General features: G+C 32.8%; 1 protein-coding gene and 1 long non-coding RNA gene across 2 annotated transcripts; both read right to left on the minus strand.

Moving 5' to 3' along the window:
• Window positions 1-3,614: 3,614 nt before the first annotated feature.
• LOC128221999 (uncharacterized) lies at window positions 3,615-7,368 on the minus strand. Its single transcript, XR_008259042.1, has 4 exons — window positions 7,234-7,368; window positions 6,130-6,207; window positions 5,360-5,466; window positions 3,615-4,520 (listed from the first exon to the last, which is right to left on the minus strand). It is a non-coding gene; the product is annotated as an uncharacterized LOC128221999 (long non-coding RNA).
• Window positions 7,369-18,075: 10,707 nt separating this feature from the next.
• LOC128221439 (zinc finger protein 765-like) lies at window positions 18,076-21,777 on the minus strand. Its single transcript, XM_052930047.1, has 3 exons — window positions 21,701-21,777; window positions 18,543-18,867; window positions 18,076-18,255 (listed from the first exon to the last, which is right to left on the minus strand). Exons 1-3 carry the CDS (start codon window positions 21,775-21,777, stop codon window positions 18,076-18,078), a joined length of 582 nt encoding a protein of 193 aa, XP_052786007.1.
• Between the last annotated feature and the right edge of the window lie 203 nt (window positions 21,778-21,980).

Here is a 21,980-nt window from a genome sequence, read left to right on the forward strand (position 1 = left end):
GTTAACGCTTGAACAGTTAGCTCATGATTAAAGAACATTGTTCACTGGGTTCATTGTGACCCATGGAAGTTTTGTTTATTAAAATCCCAACTTCTTTTCCCTTAAATTTTACTTGCCTAAAACTTTAACCTAAGTCAATCAGGGGCCATAACTTGTATTAAGGATATGGAGTTATGGTACCTCATTGGCTGATGGTCCTGAACAATTGTGTGAAGTATTAAATCCATTGAATGAAGGGTATAGAACGCCTTAACCAATAGGCTACGGAGACGGTTTTAGTGCATGTACTCAATTGCAGATTAAGGGGGGTTGGGGGGATCGGTCCCAGCACGCGCGCCGTCCCCCACCCCTTTGAATCGTCCGTTTATAATACATTGTCAGTCAATATCGGGAAAAATACAATATTAAGATAAAAATGCACTATTTCGGACTATAAATTAGGGGAGTTTAACCCCCACCCCGGTCCAACATTTTAAGTCATTCAATTTCTGTTCTGAGGGAGGGGCGGATGTGGAAAGATTAAGCCCATGAGTTTCACGTACCACTTCTTAAGTCAATTCCTGGATCTGCCACTGATATCTGTAATCAGATTTGTTGTTTCATAATGTTATAGTTCCTTTAAACAGTTTAAACCTTTTATGACATCGAAATAAACAGACGCATGTTCAGTAAAAAGACTAAAAACATACTCTGTATACAACGTTCTCGTACTCCAGAGCGATGATGCTATGCATTATATTTATCATCATCTGACTGACTGAGTAACTGCCAAAACTTTTCCGTTTAAAGAGACTCTCTCATGTTTTGGCACCAAACATATTTTTTTTGTAAAGCATCTGAAAACACTTACATGTATATTTATTTTACTCCTTGGTACTGAAATTGCAGAAATAATAGTAACCAGGTTGATTTTCATTAATACTTCAATAGCATTTTTAAAAAACGATTAAAGTATTAAAAATTAATCTTGTTAAAGTTGGGAGCAAGCACATGGGGGTGCAGATAACACATAGAATAAAAAACGGACGCTTATCCACTCGCCCACAGGGACTCATACTAAGGTGTTAAATAACTGATTGTGCAACAGCCTTTTGTTGAATCGGGTTAGTAACTCATTTCAAAATTTTGGACTTCAGGCTATATTTTAGCACATTTCAACATTTATTGAAGGGTTTCAGCCATCAAAAGCTTAGCTTTAACACTCCGTTTGATTCGCCATACTTTGTTTCGTAATAACAATCTATAAAATCCAAGTAAAAGATGCATTTTCAAAACCCTTAACGCTTCGCTTATATTCACTCAAAAACTCATGTTCGAAAGATTTAAAAAAAAGTATGTCATAATCATATCCTCTTTAGCGGCTGAGTTTCTTAATATATAAATCTCTTATAAATTTGCCAAATAAAATTCAACATGGGTAAACAATTATAACAAATAACGTATTTTATGTATTTTATGTATTGCAACATATTTATAAAAAGATAAAGTCAATTGAATCAAATAAACATTTTCAATGTACTTTCTTTCTCGCGGAAAGTGGACATTTCATCTTGCTCCAACAAGTGTGTGGTATGGTTGATTCTCTTCGTGACTGAAATCAACTTTTTTAAACACATGGTGCATTTCTAAACAGCCCCTTCAGATTATTTGACGATTGCATTTCCATGGGAGATCACTGCGTAGGATAAACATACAAGTGTTGTTTAGCCACACTGTGGTTTCAATATTGTCAGGGGCGTAGCTACCCCTCTATTTATGTGGATTCATAAATGTGCTGGGGGGGGGGGGGTTCAGGGGCATGCCCCCGCAGAAAATTTTGAAAACCATGGTGCAATCTAGTGCATTCTGGGCTTTCCGATGTGCATTATTTAGTACTGGAAAATAACCAGTTTTAGATTCATGTAGTCAAGTTCGTATACTGCAACTTTGGTTGATTTTTTCAGAATCATGAGGATGCGTATTCACGTATAGGCGGCTACACGCCTGTATGATGTGCATATGAATGTATAATTTGGTTTAAATGATGCATCCTTAATGTAACACCTCCTTGCTGCTACACCAATAGAAACTTTATGGGATGTTAATAGTAAAAGAACTAGCACTGACGTTCCCATTTTTGTCTGGGTCATTTAAATAATAGAAAACAAATTACAAGATAAACAAATTTGTTTTGACTTCTTTAATGAATTATATAAAAACATTGTACAAAAATATCATGACACTTTTAAACAATAAGTATGGTTGTCAATTAAACAGCATGCTAGCTTTAAAGATTAAGGCAAACCATTGGAATTTTACAGCGGTCTTAAAAGGTGTATTTAAAGCTGCAATCTCACCGATTGATCGTTTTGACTACCGGTACCCTTTTATTGTTTGTCTATAAATGGACTATTTTTTTTTGCAGAAATGTCTAGACCCAATTTTAAGTGATATAAGACTGCTGAAAAAAGATAAGATTGCAGTTTATCATATTTATGTTAAAAAAAAAAAATGTTTTATGGCTAAAAGCATTACGAACAATTTAATGTAAATGAAATTTTCGGCAGTTTTACCAAACATTTTTGATTGGTTCTATTGTGAATTATCTAATATGACTGAATTAAAGGAATGATAACCAAATCAGCAGATTTTGAGACAATTTTGTGTCTAAACTGACAATCTGTAAGAGTGCAGCTTTAAGTGTTGATCTAAAGCTTCATATACTCATTGTTATATTGTCATTAACTGTTTAAAAGGTCTCATGTACTAAATAATATAATAATTTTCATACAATATCTAAAACTGATTAAAATAAATAAAGTAACATTATACCTATTTCTTACTAGTGCCGTTTCTCATCTGACAATACCATCCAAAGCCATCATTTCAACTATGAATTTAACTTTCAACTTTTCTATTGCATATGCAATAAAATACTAGTATACCAAAAATACAAGCCATGAACAATATGATTGTTCAACTTGCATTATCTTTGACCTTTTAATATGACCATTTTCCAGTTTTGTCTATTTGTAAGTTGTGCCCTGAGAAATGAAGTAAGACTGTATGAATCATAAAAAGCAATAAAAACACTAAAAATATGCCCCACCCCCTGTAATTTCTAATACAGTAGTAAAATCAAGCAATTAAACATTTAGAGCTGCACTGCCACAGATGTACCGTTTTCACAACTTTTTTTTTGTCTTGGAATGAGAAATTGTTTGCGTAATTATCTGCAAACTGATGATAATGATAAAAGATTGCTGACAAAAGATCAGATCGCAGATTTCATATTTCCGTTCGAAAATTAATGTTACTAACGGTTTAAGAAAAGTGCATAAAATATCAATGTTTTCTTGATAAACATACCAATAATTTATATATATATATATATATATATATATATATATATAGTATTTATGCACTGTGCTGTTTGTAGAGTTGTGTGCTGTTCCATGTTTCTTGTCTGTGAATTTGTGTTCTATGTCTTTGGCGTTGCCCATTGCCACTAAACTGGGTTTATGTTTAAACTTTTTGCGACTGAGCCTGTTTCTGTAGCTTTTTGCATATACCCGTATATTAAATAGAAAGATGTGCAATTTAATTTTTCGCAAAAATTGGATGGTTCCAATCCAAGACATAAAATGAGAGAAGTTGTCAAAACGTCCAAAATGTGAGAGTGCAGCTTTAACGTTTGAAAGTAACTCTGTTTGCCTCATGCCCCTAAACAGGATTTAATTATATTATATTCCCAGTGGGCTTGTCCCTGTATATTTGATTGAAAAATTGCAGTAATGGATACTGGTCTAATTATCTTCTGACAATTTTTCACAAATTTTAAAGAAACAGAAAACACATATTAAGCTCATATAACGTTGAACAATTTAATCTCATTCATTAGGTTGAGAAAAATTCCCTAAAAATATTAATTGTGGAAACATATCTTATTTAAATACATACAGGAAATGGCAACATCATTTACCCTTTAGTATGAAAAATGCAGTTTCCTGATATTTGAATAGTGGTTCTTTATTTCAGCATCTCAATTCATTCAACATACACATAGTATGTATCAAGTTTCAAAGGAAACCAAATCATTGTAACGATTGTTTTCAAAGCAAATAGATTCACACTCTTGACAAATTTCTTTTCCTAGTTTCAACTTTTGAGACTTTTTGATGAGCCTGCACCTTCCCCCTCTTATGCAGTGGCTTCAAGCAATAAAGCTACCAGCTCAAGTTGCACAACTGGTGAACAAGACTGCTGATAGTCGACAAACTGCACACCTGATGCCATGATAAATCATGTCCATCAACTTCCAGAATGAAGAAATGACGCAGCACAGAATTGATTTCAATTGGACCTCTCTGTACTTTCATCCCTTTGTTGTAGTCAAAGACTATTTCTTAGTGTGCAGTGCGGGATCTTGAGAAGCTTTCTGCTCCTCTGATGAAGTAAGTTTAGCAGAGTGTGAAACTCCTGTCTACTCATATGCCTGGACACCTGTGATCTATGTCTTCTTGTGTGTGCCCAACTATCACCTGAAAAGAATTTAGAGGAAGTTAGTGCTTGATTACAAGTCAATGTGACAAAAAAAAGGTCTTTCATTTATGCCACCAAGAACTAGTATTCAAAGTTTCATAACTCGTATGTTAACTCAAAGCAATTGAGCAGAAACTGTTGGTAATTAATTTTAAGTCACTGCTTCCACTTATACTATCTGTAATATTGAATGTGAACCGACTGACCCAAATGCTATTCTAAATATTTTTTATGTGCAGAAACCTAAATCCTATTGACACAAAAGTAATCCAATTGTATGTCTTCACAAAACATTCTACAACAATATTTGTCAATTTAACTCAAAGATTGATTATTGTTTTTTTGTCAGACAAACACAGAGATGGCCCTATATCACTCACCTGATTTGAGAAAGGATTCTAACTTAGTTATTGTTTGGACACTTACTGGACATTTTTGGTCTGACTTTATAATGCAGCTGGTGAAAATATTAAAAGTCCCTTAATAATGGGCTTACAAAAACATGAAAAAAATATATTTGTTTAAAAATTACTAAGGGCCATAACTCTTACAATATTTAAGTTTGTATTGAGCAGAAAAACCTAAAATACAACCTTAAAACTATATTTACAAGTAAAACAAAAAAATCTACAGAAAACATCACACATTCACAATCATATTAAAAAATATTTAGTTTTTTAAAAAAATATATTCTATTTCAAAAACACTGCAAAAGACAAGACATATACGTTTCAATTTCTTGATTTAATACATTGATGATTATCGATTCTTATGAAGCGAGATGGGTCTTACACTCTAACCACTGCAACTTGCATGTTCTTAGTTACTCAGTTATTACCTTTCTTAAAATTCTCCTCTTGATCTGAGCCACGCCAAAATGATGGAAGATGCTTTTGTTGTCTTTTCCATCGGAATGTATAGCACCTCTGTGTTTCTGTTTGTCTCCTGAAATAGTAAAAGTTTATTAATAATAATAACAATAATAATAATCAGTGACTTGTATTGAAATTATTTTCACCGATTGTGCCTTGCACATTGGGGAACAAAGTTGACTTCTAAGGAGAAGATTTTTCCATATAGACATATAGCAAAAAGTAGCTCCGCACCCTGGAGCAATGTTTTTTATGAATCAATATCCGGTGAAAAAAATTCATACAGGGTATTGAAACATTTTTTGCTTCAACTGAAGACTTTTAACAAAGATAACTTAACTAGCTCTTCATCATATTAAATAAAAATTAGCACAGTCTATGCCGCACACGGAGCCCCACATTTGATCTTTTACCAAAGTTTGATTGAGAGTTTAGTTTCACATTGACAAGTCTTTACAGGTCTATTAAAGCTGCACTCTCACAGATTGAACGTTTTGAAAAAGGTTATATTTTTTATCTTGGAATGAACCAATGTATGCGAAAATGCATGGAAACCAGTGATATAAGACTGCTGACAAAAATGTCTTTGAATTCCCGTCAAACATATGTCCAAACCAAATTAATTGTTAGTTTAAACATTATATATTTAACAACAGTTGTGAAAAAGGAGTTATCATTATATAAGATTATATTATCTGGCAGTGGTTGAAAATGTAAAGTGAGACCAGTTTTTTACCTGTTATTGAACAAACTGTTATGTTGGCAGGACTGTCCTCCTCAGCAATGCAAAGAACAGCAATGACTGGCTGGCACTCTGTAAAATGGCGATTAAAACATTTTGTCCAATTAAAACTGTCCCATTCTAAACAATCCATCAGCAATATATATAAATGAGCTGCGCCATGTGGAAATGTGTCTTGGGAAGTTGACATCATTCCATGATGTCATAAAGATGAGCAGAAGACATTACTTACTATGCAGCAAAAGTTCTTACTTTAACAGTAAAGATATCTTTTTTTGAGAAGATTTATCAAAGTGAGCTCTTTTATGTCATGTTTCTAAAGTACCGAAAGTCTTGTACACATCTATGTTACATATATAAATAATAAACAGGAATAAAAAGAGGAGTTGTGTACACACTAATTCCTCCTTATGTACTGTGTAACTCAAGAAAAACAATCCATAATTCTAGTAAATCTCTAGAATTCCCTTACTTTTCTCGCTGTACAAAAATGAATTGAGGAGTTGCAAACAAGCAGGGCCATAAAACTTTTGCTATTTAAACTGTACTGCAACAGCAATTTAAAGACAGTGATACTCATTGATGGAATAGGCACTTAAGACAGCTACATTTTCTGAAAAATGGAGATCAGACTAAATATTTATAGATTTATTTGAAATAAAGAACATGATACAGTGTTTGTGTTAAACTTGTTACTTATCCCTGATTTAACACAATCATTACCTTCAAAGTGGTGATAAAATAAAAACAAATATACCTTATTAAACACTGTTTACTATCACATCTGTACACCCCCCCCCCCTTCTTACATACTTAAGCGGCTCTTACCAAAGTAAAGAATGAAAGGTCCACAAGGCCAATTATAAACAATGAACCATGAGAATCCTGTTTACTAATTTGATTTTAAATCACCCAAAAGGCTTTCTACACTGTGTCACATAATGGTTCCTTAATTTAAATCTAGTCTCCAAAGGTGTCACAGTTGTGATTTCATTGAAAGACTTGAGATACGTTATTTAAAAAAATGACGAAAGGAAAGCTTAAACGCAGAAGTCTGGCCGGGTATACAAGCCTGGAAATAAATACGCAAAAGCTCACCATGCTGCTAAGGAGTCTTATATAATTCCCGGCCCCAGTTCAGCTGGAGATGTTGATTCCACACGGCTGGAAAACCGGCCCGGTGCACCCAAGCTTCACCATCGGCAGTATCTGCAAGAGGAGGGTGTAAATCTGGGAAAACGCATTTATAATCAATTTGTGAAAGTTCTTATCCGTCATAAGTAGTGAACATGTATGTGGCTTATAGAACATCTGAAATTAAGTTTAATGAAGGAGACAAAGTTCGGTCTGGGATCTAAACCTGTATTTTGATGCTGAAATTGTAAGGGCCGATTTCAGAACATCCACTCTCACTCACACTCCAACCACATTCCCGTAAGGGACACTCAAATGATCACTTGAGTGGAATACGGGGAGTGACACTCAAGTGATCTGTTCGTATTCACACGCCTCGCTAACACTCCACTTCATCAAGTGAGCAATACAGTATATAATTATACACATATGTTTACATGATCATATCGGATCATCTGTTTGACTATGGTGATGTTTACATTACGGTATACATTGTAAACATATGTTTATTTGAGATTTGAGTACCTTATTGTTAGTTATGGCAACAAACAAATGATAATAATTGTTATTCTGAAACTGAAATTTACATTTTAAAACAATTAGTTAATAAAAATAAACGTTTTGGATTGTAAATAACTGTTGCAAAATGCGTTTAAATGCATGTTTTTTGTTGTCGTTGTTGTTGCTGTTTTAAATATGTAGCCGTTTTCCATTGTATCACATAATTTAAATATGTATTCATATATAATCTTGCTTTTGTATTCTACATAAAGCGGTCTTAGCAGTTGAAAATAATATATGGAAGTTGAAAAAATAGCAGATGGATAGAATTAGCGAATGAATCTACTTCTTATGGGGAAATTACACCTCGGAGTGAAAACAACTCAAGAAATGTAGGGGAAAATGGATGAAGATGACGATAATAATAATAATAATAATAATAATAATAATAATAATAATAATAATAATAATAATAATAATAATGATGATGTTGATGATGATAGGGTGGTGTTGGTGTTGATGGTGCTGCTGCTGGTGCTGCTGCTGCTGATGATGGTGATGAAAATGATAATAATTATAATAATAATAATAATAATAATAATAATAATAATAATAATAAAAATAATAATAATAGTAATAATAATCCAGCTGAATGTTGTGTACTGAAAAGTTCCAGCTTTCCATGACACTCGCAATAAACCTATCCATGAATTAAAACAAATTAACAAATAACTACAAGGTAATTATGGACATATTAATGTCATTTTTTACTTAAATTATTGATAAATACAACTTATATTGCAGTCAAACTGGATAAAATATCAGGAAAATGTGTCCTGTTCCAAAAAGTGTGTTTTGAAGTTGCAGACAATAGTCCAAAGACCAAGAATTTAAGTGTTCAGACAGGGGCAGACAAGTCTTAAAAAAAATGTCAAAATTTTAAAACTTAAATAAAACTAAAATTATACAAACCTTATATAAATCATGTGTAAACTTGAAAATACATACAAGAATACAATGTACACATAATCAAATGCTACCAGAGAGAATCATTTTTTTCAAGAACTACTTGAAGGGGTACTGCAACCCGCAAGCCTTTCGTTGTGGGCTGACACCTTTAAACCTCTTTCCCACACATTAATTAAACACGTCTTTTGTTTTGTCAGTGCCGGTTTTGATGACCAGTATAAATCCAAAAGCAGTTTTTCTGCCAAAATTTACCCAAATGATTTGGATGAATGCTTTACAAGAAAGTGCAGTGTACACAATCAAATAAAGTATTTAGTGTTCCAGAAATAATGAGCAATCTGAAATCTGACCCCTTACATTCCTTAAATATTCACTAAGTGTTAAGTTCTTGTGTTTGTTATCTTTTTATGATTCAAATGGTAAAAAATGGTGCAAATGTGAGAAGCCCTGAAGAAGAAAACTGATATTTTAATAGAAATAGTGATGAAATCACTGACATTATGTGTACTTAGCAACTAAAGCAACAGACCAACCAGACCTACCAGTGTGCTAATCTATATTAAACTGCTAAATTTTAAAAACCCAAAACATACAGATAAGATCTGTGGTGCAGTTGTTTACATTGTGTGATTTAAATGCATATATTTTTGTTGGTGATTAGTTTAAATCCAACTGAAGCAATCTCTTATCAATATAAACCTTAGTTCATCCACCAAATTCAATATTTGAATGTTAGAAGATTTGTTTTCAGAAGATCAGCAATAATGTTTTTTCTTTAATTGTCTCCATGAAAAATGTAAATTTCAAGTTTATAGGCGCTGTTTTATCTGAGAATTTCCCTGGTGTGAACCGCTTACTGTGTCCAAGTTATCCAAGCTGGATCTAAGACATTACTACAATATGGGCAATTTGCTCTGCCATTTTTATAGATAATTGTGTATTCCAAAGGTATTCTTTTGGTATATTGAACTCACAACAATATTTGAACTCCTGACGTCCAGCACCACTGTCAGATTATCTAATCCAACCACTATGCCATTGCATGCTCTTTACTGAACGAAAGATAAATGAATTCTCACAATTCTGAACAGTATTTTTTTTGGTCACAGATAGCAACCTTTTAACCCCACTTAAACCTGTCTTCCCTATTTGGCAAACAGAGAATTTTTAGAAAATTTGTTATCTGATGATCCTGTAAATTTTGTGTGGATAGACTAAATACTGTTCGAATATAGCAAATCAAAACTAACATTTTGGGTTTATTCAGTGTAGACCCTTAAATATCAATTTTGATTTATAAGTATGTAGGTTTGTTCAAAAGCTCAGTACAGTTTACTTTACTTGTTAAGTTATCCAATTTCTGTAAATAAATATTACTAAACTTGACTATAAAATACTGTAGGGGGCTTGTCGTAAAGTTAAGAAAAAATCCAAATAATGCAACAGTCAATTGCAGCATGGGCCCCCAAGGTCCTGCTAATAGTGGGGACTTTGACTTTCAGTACAGCCAATCCCAGGTAAAATTCCCGCTCTGCACAGACAAACAGCTGGTAAAAGCCCTGTCAAATGAATTATGGTCATTTCGTAACCTCTCATTGTTGGTCATTTCGTAACCATTGTGTTAGTCAATTCGTAACCGTTAAGAAATCGAATGTTCATATCTTAACCGTTGACTCCTATAATTATGAGGAATTAATTTAATACCATTTGAATTTACAAAATAAGTTTACTGTAAGTATAAAACATAAAAATAACAACATAAACAAAGTTAAATCTAGTAGTTGTATTCCTTCTTTATTCCTAATAGTGTAGTGCGATTTACCAATAAACTCTGAAACTATGACAAATAGAAACATTCACACTAGCTATTTTTTTATGTTGCGAAGGAAATATTATAAGTAGGCTGAATATTAAATGTAATAATTTTTTAATTCATAGATGTTCTACCATTGAGAGGAATTGTGACCTTAAGCCAATATTTTTTAAATATATAGACCATATAACTTTAGAATTTCATTTTTTTTTTTAAATTGCATAGAAGTATTGTAAAATGTAGTGAGTTTGCCGAATGAGAGTATGCGCTTTTTATATGCTTATTGTATTAAAAATGTGCCGATATGTTTAATTTTGTATCTTGTTATTGGAAATTAATATTGTACCATAACTAATAATTTTAGGCTGTTTTTTGTCGGCTTCGTATATAAAGTATGCAGAATATGGATCAATTGAGAAAAGAACAGAACAAAATTTTGTTCGTTTTAAACAATTCAAACAAATATAGTCAATGAAATAGGTCAAGAATGATCATTTATGTAAACGTAATTTTACTCAAAGATACATCGCGATGATAGTCTTAAATTATTGTTTATAAGTAAGCAAAATGTAAGAAAATAATTAACATATTTTGGTAGTATAACAAATCATTTCTAATTTAGCATGATATATATATATATATATATATATACATATATATATATATATATATATATATATATATATATATATATATATTAGATATATATATATATATATCATGCTAAATTAGAAATGATTTGTTATTATTATCTAATAACTATTGAGTAACATAAATTATTAGCTTGTTACTAGTGAGAATTTGAGTAATGTCTCCCAATTGGTGTCTTGGTTGCTGTGCCATATACATCCAGGTTCGAACAATACACTTAACAAGGTGCTAAGTGTACTATTTATCACCTTGTTAAATGGTGGTTACCATATCATATGAGCAATTGATTTCTTGACGGTTACGAATTGACTAACAGAATGGTTACGAAATAACCAAGATTCAGCAGTTACGAAATGGTAAGGTTACGAAATGACCAGATCCCCGTCAAATGCCCCTGGGGACATCCTAGGTTAGGCTCATTCCCTGTTTTCAGCGCAAAAAACAATAACACCCCATTCACTCAGCACTGCCGGTCCACCTGGAAGGTAAAAACATGGCCCATTTCCCCTGCTATCCCCGGTATAAACAAGACCTGGGGGCCATGGTTACAATTGACTGGTGCATAACTGTGGCAGAATAAGCGAAATATTTTATTGTTGCATTTATTGTCAAATATGAGAATTTAAGACAGTGTTCGTTCTATTCTGCTATTCAAAGGTGATGAGAATGACTAATGACATGACATTGACAAACAAAATGTAAAGCATGTGTATCCTTTCGTCTTTTATTTATTAAAATCTGAGAATGAGATGTTAAGGGCGCAAATCCCTTTTTAGATTGGAACATACGAAATAATAATAAGCGACGATGTAGTGGTAAACCAAGTTTGCTAGAAATCAATCGAGTTTCTCCAAAATACAAGCAAAAATTACACCGGATGTTGATACTAGTGATTTAGTTTCGGATGAACAAAATCCGGATAAATCATTTGCTTTCATCCAAAGGGTGGACGATTTATACTACTGTACAAAAGTCATAAAAATAAACGAAAAAAACGTTTAATATGTACTTTAAACACTTACCAAATTACCATTCTCTTTCCGTAAGAGATGAACGCCATACTGCATAATTGCACGGAGATGGTACCACGGAGATACCCGAAAATTTCCGTTATATTCCGGAAAGTTAAATTTCTGTATACTTGAAAATTTAGATGCTGATGGTACACGAAATATCGAATTTCCTTATTTCTGTTTTTTATGGAATGAAACTTCGGGATAATATACAATAGGCTTTAAATAAAGTAAAACAAATAAAAAATGCTTAGTATATAGCTATTTTTTACCAAAATTATGATTTTTTCCCTGGTCGCCTTAATGGCTATTTTTATGGATACACAAATATACACACACAAAAGTTTAAGAATATTTTTTTTAATATTAAAATATAATAAGATTTAAAACAATGAAATGATCTCGTAAATAAACATTCAAGCTTATCAACTTACTGTCAATGGACATTTTTATTGAAATTTGATACCTCAAATCTGGACTGAAAATATTAAGGAGACCAATTTTTGTCGCCTTAATCCAGCGGTCCCCATAATGCCTAGATTAATATATATATGGTCACCTTAATATCTGTAGTAGATATATATATATATATATATATATATATATATATATATATATATATATATATATATATATATATATATATATATATATATATATATATATATATATATATATATATATCATGAGGTCATGTTTTATCTTTATGTTTTTGACTACCCTTTATAGTTTAATAATCTTGTTGCATCTTTTATTTTGCAAGGAGTATGCGGAGTTCGGATAATAACAGATGTTTACCTATAACCACTGCTATGTGAAATGTAGATAACAAAGGGGACAAAAACAATTTAATAATTTATCATGACTTTCGTTTTTTTTTTATTTGTTTTGGATTGCAAATGTAAGGCTTAGTTTAAATTTACGCTCCACTAAAATGTTAAAGTAGCATATTCCGCCCCATAGGTTGCATAGAAAAACCAAAGTACGAAATGTTAAAGTACATACATACGCCCGTAATTTGTTAACGCCTGAACATACAAGAAACATGTATAAATTTCGGGCGGAATAATAATTCCGTCCTTACTCCAGGAGGAATTCACTGATTCCGTGCCAATTCCGCCTAAATTCAGCCCGGAATCTGCCCCTTTAGTTGGACGGGCTGCCCTAAAATTTTAACCTTAGTTCCTAAGTCAATCAGGTGCCATAACGTGTATTTAGGATACTGAGTTATATTAAGTCATTATGTGATGGTCCTGACCAAGTGTATGAAGTATTAATATTAAGTGAACTGAATGAATGGTATAGGAGTTATAAGTGAAACAAGAGCTGTCACAAAGACAGCGCGCTCGATTATTCCACCGCTTTTCAGTGTAAGGATTGAAAAGTTTTGGCGAAACATGCATGGATCACTGTTAGATTGGATTTCAATGCAATACATGATGTGCTGAGATATTAACATAAATGTGGTTATATGTAAAAGATTAACCAGAATTTCTAAGTCTAATAATAAAGGGCCATTATTTGCAAAGTACAGTTATCTAACTTGGTTATTCAAGTAGGTTGGGTGGTTGAATACCATTGTATAAAGTCTCAATGCAATACATCAAGTAGTTGCTGAGATATTATCCCATGTTTGCTAACATGTTAGACCTTAACCAGGCTTTCTAAATCGCATAATAAAGGATCAAAAATTATATAATTATGCCCCCCTCCGAAGAAGTGGGGTATATTTGAAAACGTATGTTACATCCGTTGATTCAGTTATAAATTGAAAGATAAAGGGAAACGCATGGAGCGAAAAAGTAATTGGCGTACGAGAAGAATCTTCATGTAAACGACAATATTCATAGAAGTGGAATGCACAGATAATAATAAGATTACCACAATATATATTGTTCATTTTCTGTATACTCTATACATGTATGTCTGTATGAATAAATCTTTAAAAATAACTATGAACCGCTGCGAATTTGACGGCGACTGGAGAAAGTGGTACAAAGTCGGCAAAGTAATTTAATTAGGTAATGGAGTTTAAAACGATGATGGTGAAATTATACTCGTGATGTTTGTATTCTATATCAATATTTCACAGAAGGATTTATTTTCAATTAAAATAGAGACTTCAACAAAGTGTCTCCCAATCATGTAGTTTGTCACTTGACAACGATGACAATTGTTTCCCTTGGCTTACATCTTGCTTTGTCCAGTCAAAGATGACTTTTTACATTTGTAGCCAGTCCTTTGTCCAATGGTTTGAATATCTTGGCCAGATAGCTTTGCAGGTTTGTTGCGATACATCTATCTGCATTGATATAAGCACCGTGTATACATACATGCGTTTCTTACAAGAATGCCATATATTTTAGTAATTAAACATGTACTTTCTGTACAGTCTACATGTTTCAGACAGATCAGGAACCAATGTTTTGTAAATACAATTTATTATTGTAAGCTGTGAAATAATTATATGCTTGGTATAATCAAAACATGAAGAAATATTGTAAATAAAAAGTAAAGTTTTTTTTTTTAAATAGGAAATCGCCTATCGGCCTTTATTCAACAAGTACCACGCCAAGTCGTTAAGATTGACGTTAAACAGCTTAACAGACATCAAGTCAAAATTATGTTCCCCGTCGGATGAAAATATGTGATACTCGCTGTAAATTGGAAGATGATGTGTAACATATTTGTTAGGACCCCGCCTCCTAATCATTAAGGCTTTATATTACAGTCAAACCTGGTTGAACGGTCACCTCCTTTAAATTGCCACCTGCCTTAACGGGCCACTCCAAATTCCCCCCGTACGTTTTTACTATATAATGTACGTGCATTAAGCGGCCAACTGTCTAACGCGGCCACGGCCACTAATTGTTAGGACCGCACCTCTTAATCATAAAGGCTTTATATTACGTGCTTTTACTATTCCCAAACATGTCCGTTTCAACGGCTAATATTGTTGAAATGAATCTTGTTGAGGTTCACTGGGCCGGGTACTGATGTTTTCATTGGTGTTGTAACGTTCTATTCCATTCGGAGCAAATGTCACTAGAGAATAATATGTTTACTTACTGTGTAACCTAAAACAGCGAAAAACAACAGCAACGATCACATCAAATTAATAGATCTGAACGTATATTTGAACAGATAATTAGTGTCTGGATATACGTTCCAGATAACGGACATGTCATATTTATTATAAAATAAGATAAATATTGGATAGTTATCGAAATTAGTAGAATGTTAGTTGAGATTAAAATCTACCAAAAAAATAATGCAAAAAATTGTGACTTCCTTAAATGAGAACGTTTTAGTAAACGAGGTCTTTAAATTACTCTTTTACTTGTTTATGTACTTTTACATATACATATTAAAACTAAAACACATGTTTAGTGATAACAACTGTGACAAGAAGAAAAGATGTGTTTTATTAAGGATTTAATGCCGACAATTCTAGTTCTAATTGTCATACAACTTGTTCCGTCCATTGGTTTAGCTGTTCATTCATATTCATTAGTGATTGTCATATTTAAGTATTCATCTGACGTCGCATTAACGCGATTTTTATGTTAATGTCATATTCGTTTGTAATTTCCATATTTTGAGATACCATTGATTTCACGTTTATGCTTACGTGTTTCGCTTTCCATGTCATATATTTTGTGTTATCTGTATAATAAGATGGCCTTGAATTTGCATTAATGTTATTTCGCACTAAATGTCATATTCGTTCGAGATTTCCGTATTTTAAGATTCCCGTGATTTCGCAAATTTGTGTGATTTCACTTGCTTGACTTTTGATGAGATGGCTTCCACATAAAGAAAGATATTTGCATTTTCGTGACCGGGCAGTGAATGTAACTAATAATTTTCACGATTTTAAAGAATGTCCTTAATTTGGAAAATGTCATCAACATGCCACCACTTATTGTTGATTGGAAAATGTGAACAATGTTGATGTAAAAAAGTATTCAAATTGACTGGTGACTCCTCCTGCAATACGCAAACGGAATTTCAACAGATATCTGAAATAGTTTAAAATTGAATAGCAGGATACTATGTAAGTATCTTATACATCATCTAGCTAAAATAGGTATATGCGGTATATACCATATACACAGTTTATAAAATAAATAACTTAAAGAGTATAATTTCTCCCCTTACGAAATCCTTGCTAATGGATTTACGTACTATATATTTCATTGTATTATGAATAATTTAACATTTAATGAAAGGAAATTTTAAATGTCGAATGCGCAAACAAAACTTTTGTGGATTAACTTTGTATCCAAGTTTCAAAGTTAAGATTGTTTCATGAAAATGAAATTTAAATCATTTTTACTCCAGAGATCAGTTTCATTCGCTTGTAGATTTTTTTTATATAAAACATTACATCTTGTTTTCAAGATCTACTTTTTCTCCTTCAAAAGCATGAAAGAAATAATTTAAAAAAAAGGTATTTTCTTAATAGACACCAAGCAATTCCTTTGTAACTGCATATTTTACAGAATTAATATTACTTAAATTTCTCAAAAATGGTAACTTATTTTTTTGTTAGTTCCATTTCTTATATTTGTTCATGTACTTTAAGCCAGGTGTGTATCATATTAAACGAGGACCGATTAAAACACAGCCATAAAAGTAAGTAATTCAAAAGAAATCAGGGTAGCCGATTAGTCGGATTTCAGGAAATAATATTGAAATTAAAGCATTTACACAAATAAAAACCATTGCCGATTAAAGAGATTATTTAAGGTAATTAGAGATTTAAGCACCATTAGATCAGTTGAACACAAAATATGATTTGGAATTTAACAAGTCCATCATTTAATTGTTTATTTTTTATGCTGACTTTGCAGTTTTCTTATGCTTCTGCTTTAGTATTTTAGTTTGTGTATTTTTGAAGTAGAAACTATTTGTATACAACTATGACACTTGTTAACATACTGTTTGTTTTGTTTCAACCTATTATCTAGTCCATATATTCTTAACAATTGACAGTGAAAATAAGTAGATGTAGTTTTTAAACTCATTCAAGATGAGCATACCCTTTCATTGATTTATAGAACTCCCATCTGCCAGATGGCCTTCCAGTTATGGATATATTGTTTATCAATACCGTACTATAATATAAATTATTAAAGCAAGTTATTAACTATCTGGTTTGTTGTAAACAATTCACACTCTGTTTAGTATATATATATTATATAAACATTAATATCTGTACCTTTGAAGTTTTAATAGACATGGCATGATGCCTCTCACTTACGAAAATAACGAACTGTGTGTAAAAAACTCCTAACCACCATCCCTTATTTAGGTATAAGTTAATCTTGGAGTATTATGTTTTTATATGTGTATATTACTTGCCTTTGGTATTCCCTGCCGAAAAGCAAAGGCACATGAAAGCGTTTATGTGTGTGCCTGTGTGTGTTTGTATGGGAGTGTATATGGGTATATGAGCGTCTTTGTGTGTCTATGTGTGTGTATGTATGTGTTTGTTTGCTCCGGAAATCTTATCCGGAGCATAACTCGAAAGGTATATGAGGTATTGACTTCAAACTTCATTAACGTTGGGATCTCATTGTGGAACTGTGCAGTGCACCAGAACCATTATTCTGGTGCAGTATTGTTTGAGTTTTTGCCGTTTGTTTATTTTCAACGTATTGTTCGCCTGGTGGATAACTTAAGAAGTCTTTGAGAAATTGCCTTCATATTTCTTATACAGATATATGTGTATTCATTCGTATTATTTCCCGGATTTTAGGGAGTTATTTAATTTTAATTTCTTATACATATATAATGTATATACACTTCACACATAAATGGCTTTTATCCTGTGTGTATTCGTATATACCTCCGTTAATCACTTTTGAGAGAGAAAGCAACATCACATATCGCACCATTGTATTGCCTATCCCCTGTGTGTATTCTAATGTGTACATGTAAACTACTTTCATAAGAGAAAGAATCATTACATATCATACACTTGTATGGTTTCTCTCCTGTGTGTATTCTTCTATGCTTATGTAAACTACTTTTCTGAGAGACAGCAGCATCACATACATCGCACTTTTATGGTTTCTCTCCTGTGTGTATTCGTTTGTGTGTTTGTAAAACACTTGTCTGAGAGAAAGCAGCATCACATATGTCACAATTAAATGGCTTCTCTCCGGTTTGTATTTTATGATGTTTATGCAATTACATGTCACACCTGTGCGGCTTCTCTCCACTGTAGTGTCTCATGTGGCGTTTATAGTAAGATATATCTTTAAGTCAGCCCCACAAGTCTCACACGTGTACGGCTTATCTACCGTGTGAAATCTTACATGTGTCTGTAAACAATGTTTCCGAGAAAAATCAGCATCACATCTCTCACACTTGTACAGCTTCTCTCCTGTGTGTATTTGTATATGTGCCTTAAAACTGCTTTTCATAGAGAATTGAGCATCGCATATCTCACACTTGTACAGCTTCTCTCCTCTGCGTATTTGTATATGCGCCTTAAAACTGATTTTCATAGCGAATTGAGCAGCGCATGTCTCACACTTGAACGCCTTCTCTCCTGTGTGAATAACTGTATGTAGACTGCTTTTCACAACGAAAGCAGCATCACATGTCTGACACTTGTACGGCCTTTCTCCTGAGTGTATTCTTATATATATGGGATTTTAAATGACATTTTTGTGAAAAACCAGCATCACATACTTCACAATTGTACGGTTTCTCTCCTGTGGGTTTTCTTATATGTGATTTTAAACTACTTTTCTGAGAAAACACAACACACATCACACTTGAATGACGTCTGCCTTGTGTGTATGCCCGTATTACGTTATAACCCAGTTATATGAGTATAATCAGCCTGATATATCCCACATTTGTGTGGCTTCTCTCCTGTATGTATTCTCATGTGACGCTTTAAACAATATTTTTGAGCGAAAAAGGCTCCACAGACCACACTAGTGTATTACATTTCTCCTGTGTGTAATTCCATGTGATTTGAAAATAAATAACATGTATGTTATACTCTTTATTATCAGTCTTGTTACTAACAAGTGAAAACAATAATGTTGGAAACATGTTCCGTCTTACGCCCATTTAATTTATAAAGTGAAAATAACTTTATTTCCAATGTTAGAATCACAAATTTGAAACAGGTTGTAAGTCATTCGCAATCGCGTGTTTCGGAATAGGCTAAATAAAAACATCCAAACTACTCAATGTCATTTGGAATTTTACGTAGTGCGAAATTAAATTAAACGTGGTTAAACACAACAGCAGTCACGGACTTCAAAAGTCTTCGCTGAATTAAGAACAGTTTCGACTTCACCTTACGACGGAATATTACAATTAAACAATGGACAATAACTCAAAAAAGGACTGCAGCCAGAGTTACGCTTCTGTAATGCACTTTTCCTCATTGAAATATATCTAGATATGAAGTTTGAAGACAATACCTCAAAGACTTTTTTTTCAGTTATGCTTTGACAAAAATTAAGTATGAACATTTACAATTCCAAAGAACAGTTTAAGCACCGGATCATTACTGAACATTACATACTACAAACACTAGTTCTTAATTGTATTTATCTTGCTATTATATTTCATATTCACACTTAACGTATTTTTTTACCTCAAATTTCAAATTTTAGTTTGATGCAAATGTTACTTGTATATCAAACTTCCGTTTCTGGAATACCGACGATTTTGAAATGCGTGACTGTATATATTGCATACTCTTAACAAGAAGTAACACAATGGTTATTGAATCTGCATTTTACAAAGTTTTGGTAAATGTTCTTTAATAACTTTGCCTTGCAAATGACCTGTCTGAACTAAGAAACTTAAGCCATCAACTCAATGCATAACAATAATGGCCGTTCATCTTTCGGAACTCCTCGGCCATTTTTTTAAAAAACAACCTCGGAAATACATTGTTTCGTTTCCCGTCTGACAAATACTGAAAACTGATATAAACTTATTTTGATTGCTGTAAGAAATATTCATCAGAAAAAAGTATTTTTGCTGGTCGACATGAAGCGGGGAAATATGTATCAAATGCTTTTTTTATTGCGATTACTTTAAATGTAGAAAAAACAACACATTTTTCATCTGTAAAGACCGCATAATATCATTCTGAATTTTAGATAGATAAGTAAATGAGTACAAAAACGGTACACGCTGTTTTGGTGACAATTACAAGCTGAAATAATGTGAATTAAATAATCTGTATCACTTTAAACATACCTCAACGTCAGGGTGTCACTTAATTTGGACGAGTGTGAGACGTTAGATATCTAAAATTATATGCAATTCAGTAAACAAAAAACAACAGATTTATTAGAATTAGCATGGATTGGGCGTTATATAGTATTTATACATATGATAATGCCCGTTTCATGTCGATTGTACATATGAGAACATTTAACATTCTTTTGACATTTCAGGGTTTCCGAGAGATTCTGAGACGGCAGTTTCATTGCCAATCCTTGCGAAAGATACCGACGTAAAGCTGGCCTTGAGTGAGTTGTTTCCCGACCATGATCAAGCCACCTTCGTACTTCACCGGCTGGTGAATAGGCGAAAGGATTCAGTTACTGAAGTAATTGAATCACTCTATGGACTCCGCGTTATAGTGTGGCTTACGGTAGCGCGACACTAGTTAGTTATTTCGCTTGTGAAGTGTGAAACACTATACATAACTATGTATTTAAATGTATATTTATGCTATATGTTACTATGTATTCAAGTTAATGAATTTGGTAAGATTTGAAAATGTAATCAGTCAGACTGCAACATAACGACTGGGTAATATTAAACAAGTTTGATTAAATTGATCGTGCAATCTTTCTTTGTTGAAGAAGTCATTAAGAGAGTATAGTTCACTAACAGTCAACAGGTAGCCAAATCCGTAATTACGCCATCAGAAAACAATACTAATATATAATGGAAAAATCATTGTGTCCTTATTACCAGCATACCTTTCTTTATGGAGTCGCTTTATACAATATATAATATATATCCACCTAATATTTTTTCGTTGTTTAAACATGCATGCAACTGCTCAGATGTATCAAAATCGTATGTGCGGTTTAGACTAATTATAATTTATTGCTATATCATACGTATTCCAAATGTATGGTTATTAAATCAGTCTGCCAAACGAAGGAAGGACTTCACGGAATTATCGATTTTTTTATTTTTTATTTACTGAGACATCTTACTTCGTCCCATCCTCAAAACACATAGGTTTTGATTAAAATGCCGTATAAAAAGATCCCAAACAGACCCTTCCAATGGTTTATATCTAAAAGTACACGTCTCAATTATCAGGAGATCACTTTACAGAAACTTTGTTCCGTATAACAAGTGCAGGCCCCGAACCAACAGAATGAAGACATTCCAGCGGTCAAAGTTATGCCAGTGGTCGAAGTAATGCCAGCAGGATAACCAGTCGAACGTAGGCCAAGGATACAATTGGACCAACCGTCTAGCAGTACACCGTTTCAGTGCCTTCGCAGCTTTAAATCCGTCACTAAAGAAGTTGAACGTAAGCTTTTTCATGTTTTTGACATACTATTCGGGCATTGAAATGTTAATAATGCAATAGCTATTTCATTTCCATGAGGGTATTTGACTTTTGTTTAGGAACCCAGTAGCCAGTATATCCGAGCATATCCTTGGCTCACAGCTTTAGTCAAGATGTGGAATAATTGGAAGTTACATAAATGAATACAAATGTATAAGTTCGTTTTTAAATTTGGACA

This window comes from Mya arenaria, chromosome 16 (genome assembly GCF_026914265.1).
Source record: "Mya arenaria isolate MELC-2E11 chromosome 16, ASM2691426v1".
In the NCBI taxonomy this organism is placed as follows: Eukaryota; Metazoa; Mollusca; class Bivalvia; order Myida; family Myidae; genus Mya; species Mya arenaria.

Excerpts from the sequence above, each read along its gene's own strand:
- LOC128221439 (XM_052930047.1), bottom strand. The coding sequence starts at position 21,777 with ATGAAAAAGCTTACGTTCAACTTCTTTAGTGACGGATTTAAAGCTGCG. Across the intron at positions 18,868-21,700 it reads AAACGGTGTACTGCTAGACG|AATACACTCAGGAGAAAGGC; the intron begins GTTGGTCCAATT and ends CATATATATAAG. Across the intron at positions 18,256-18,542 it reads AACATTGTTTACAGACACAT|AAAAGTAGTTTACATAAGCA; the intron begins GTAAGATTTCAC and ends GCTGTCTCTCAG.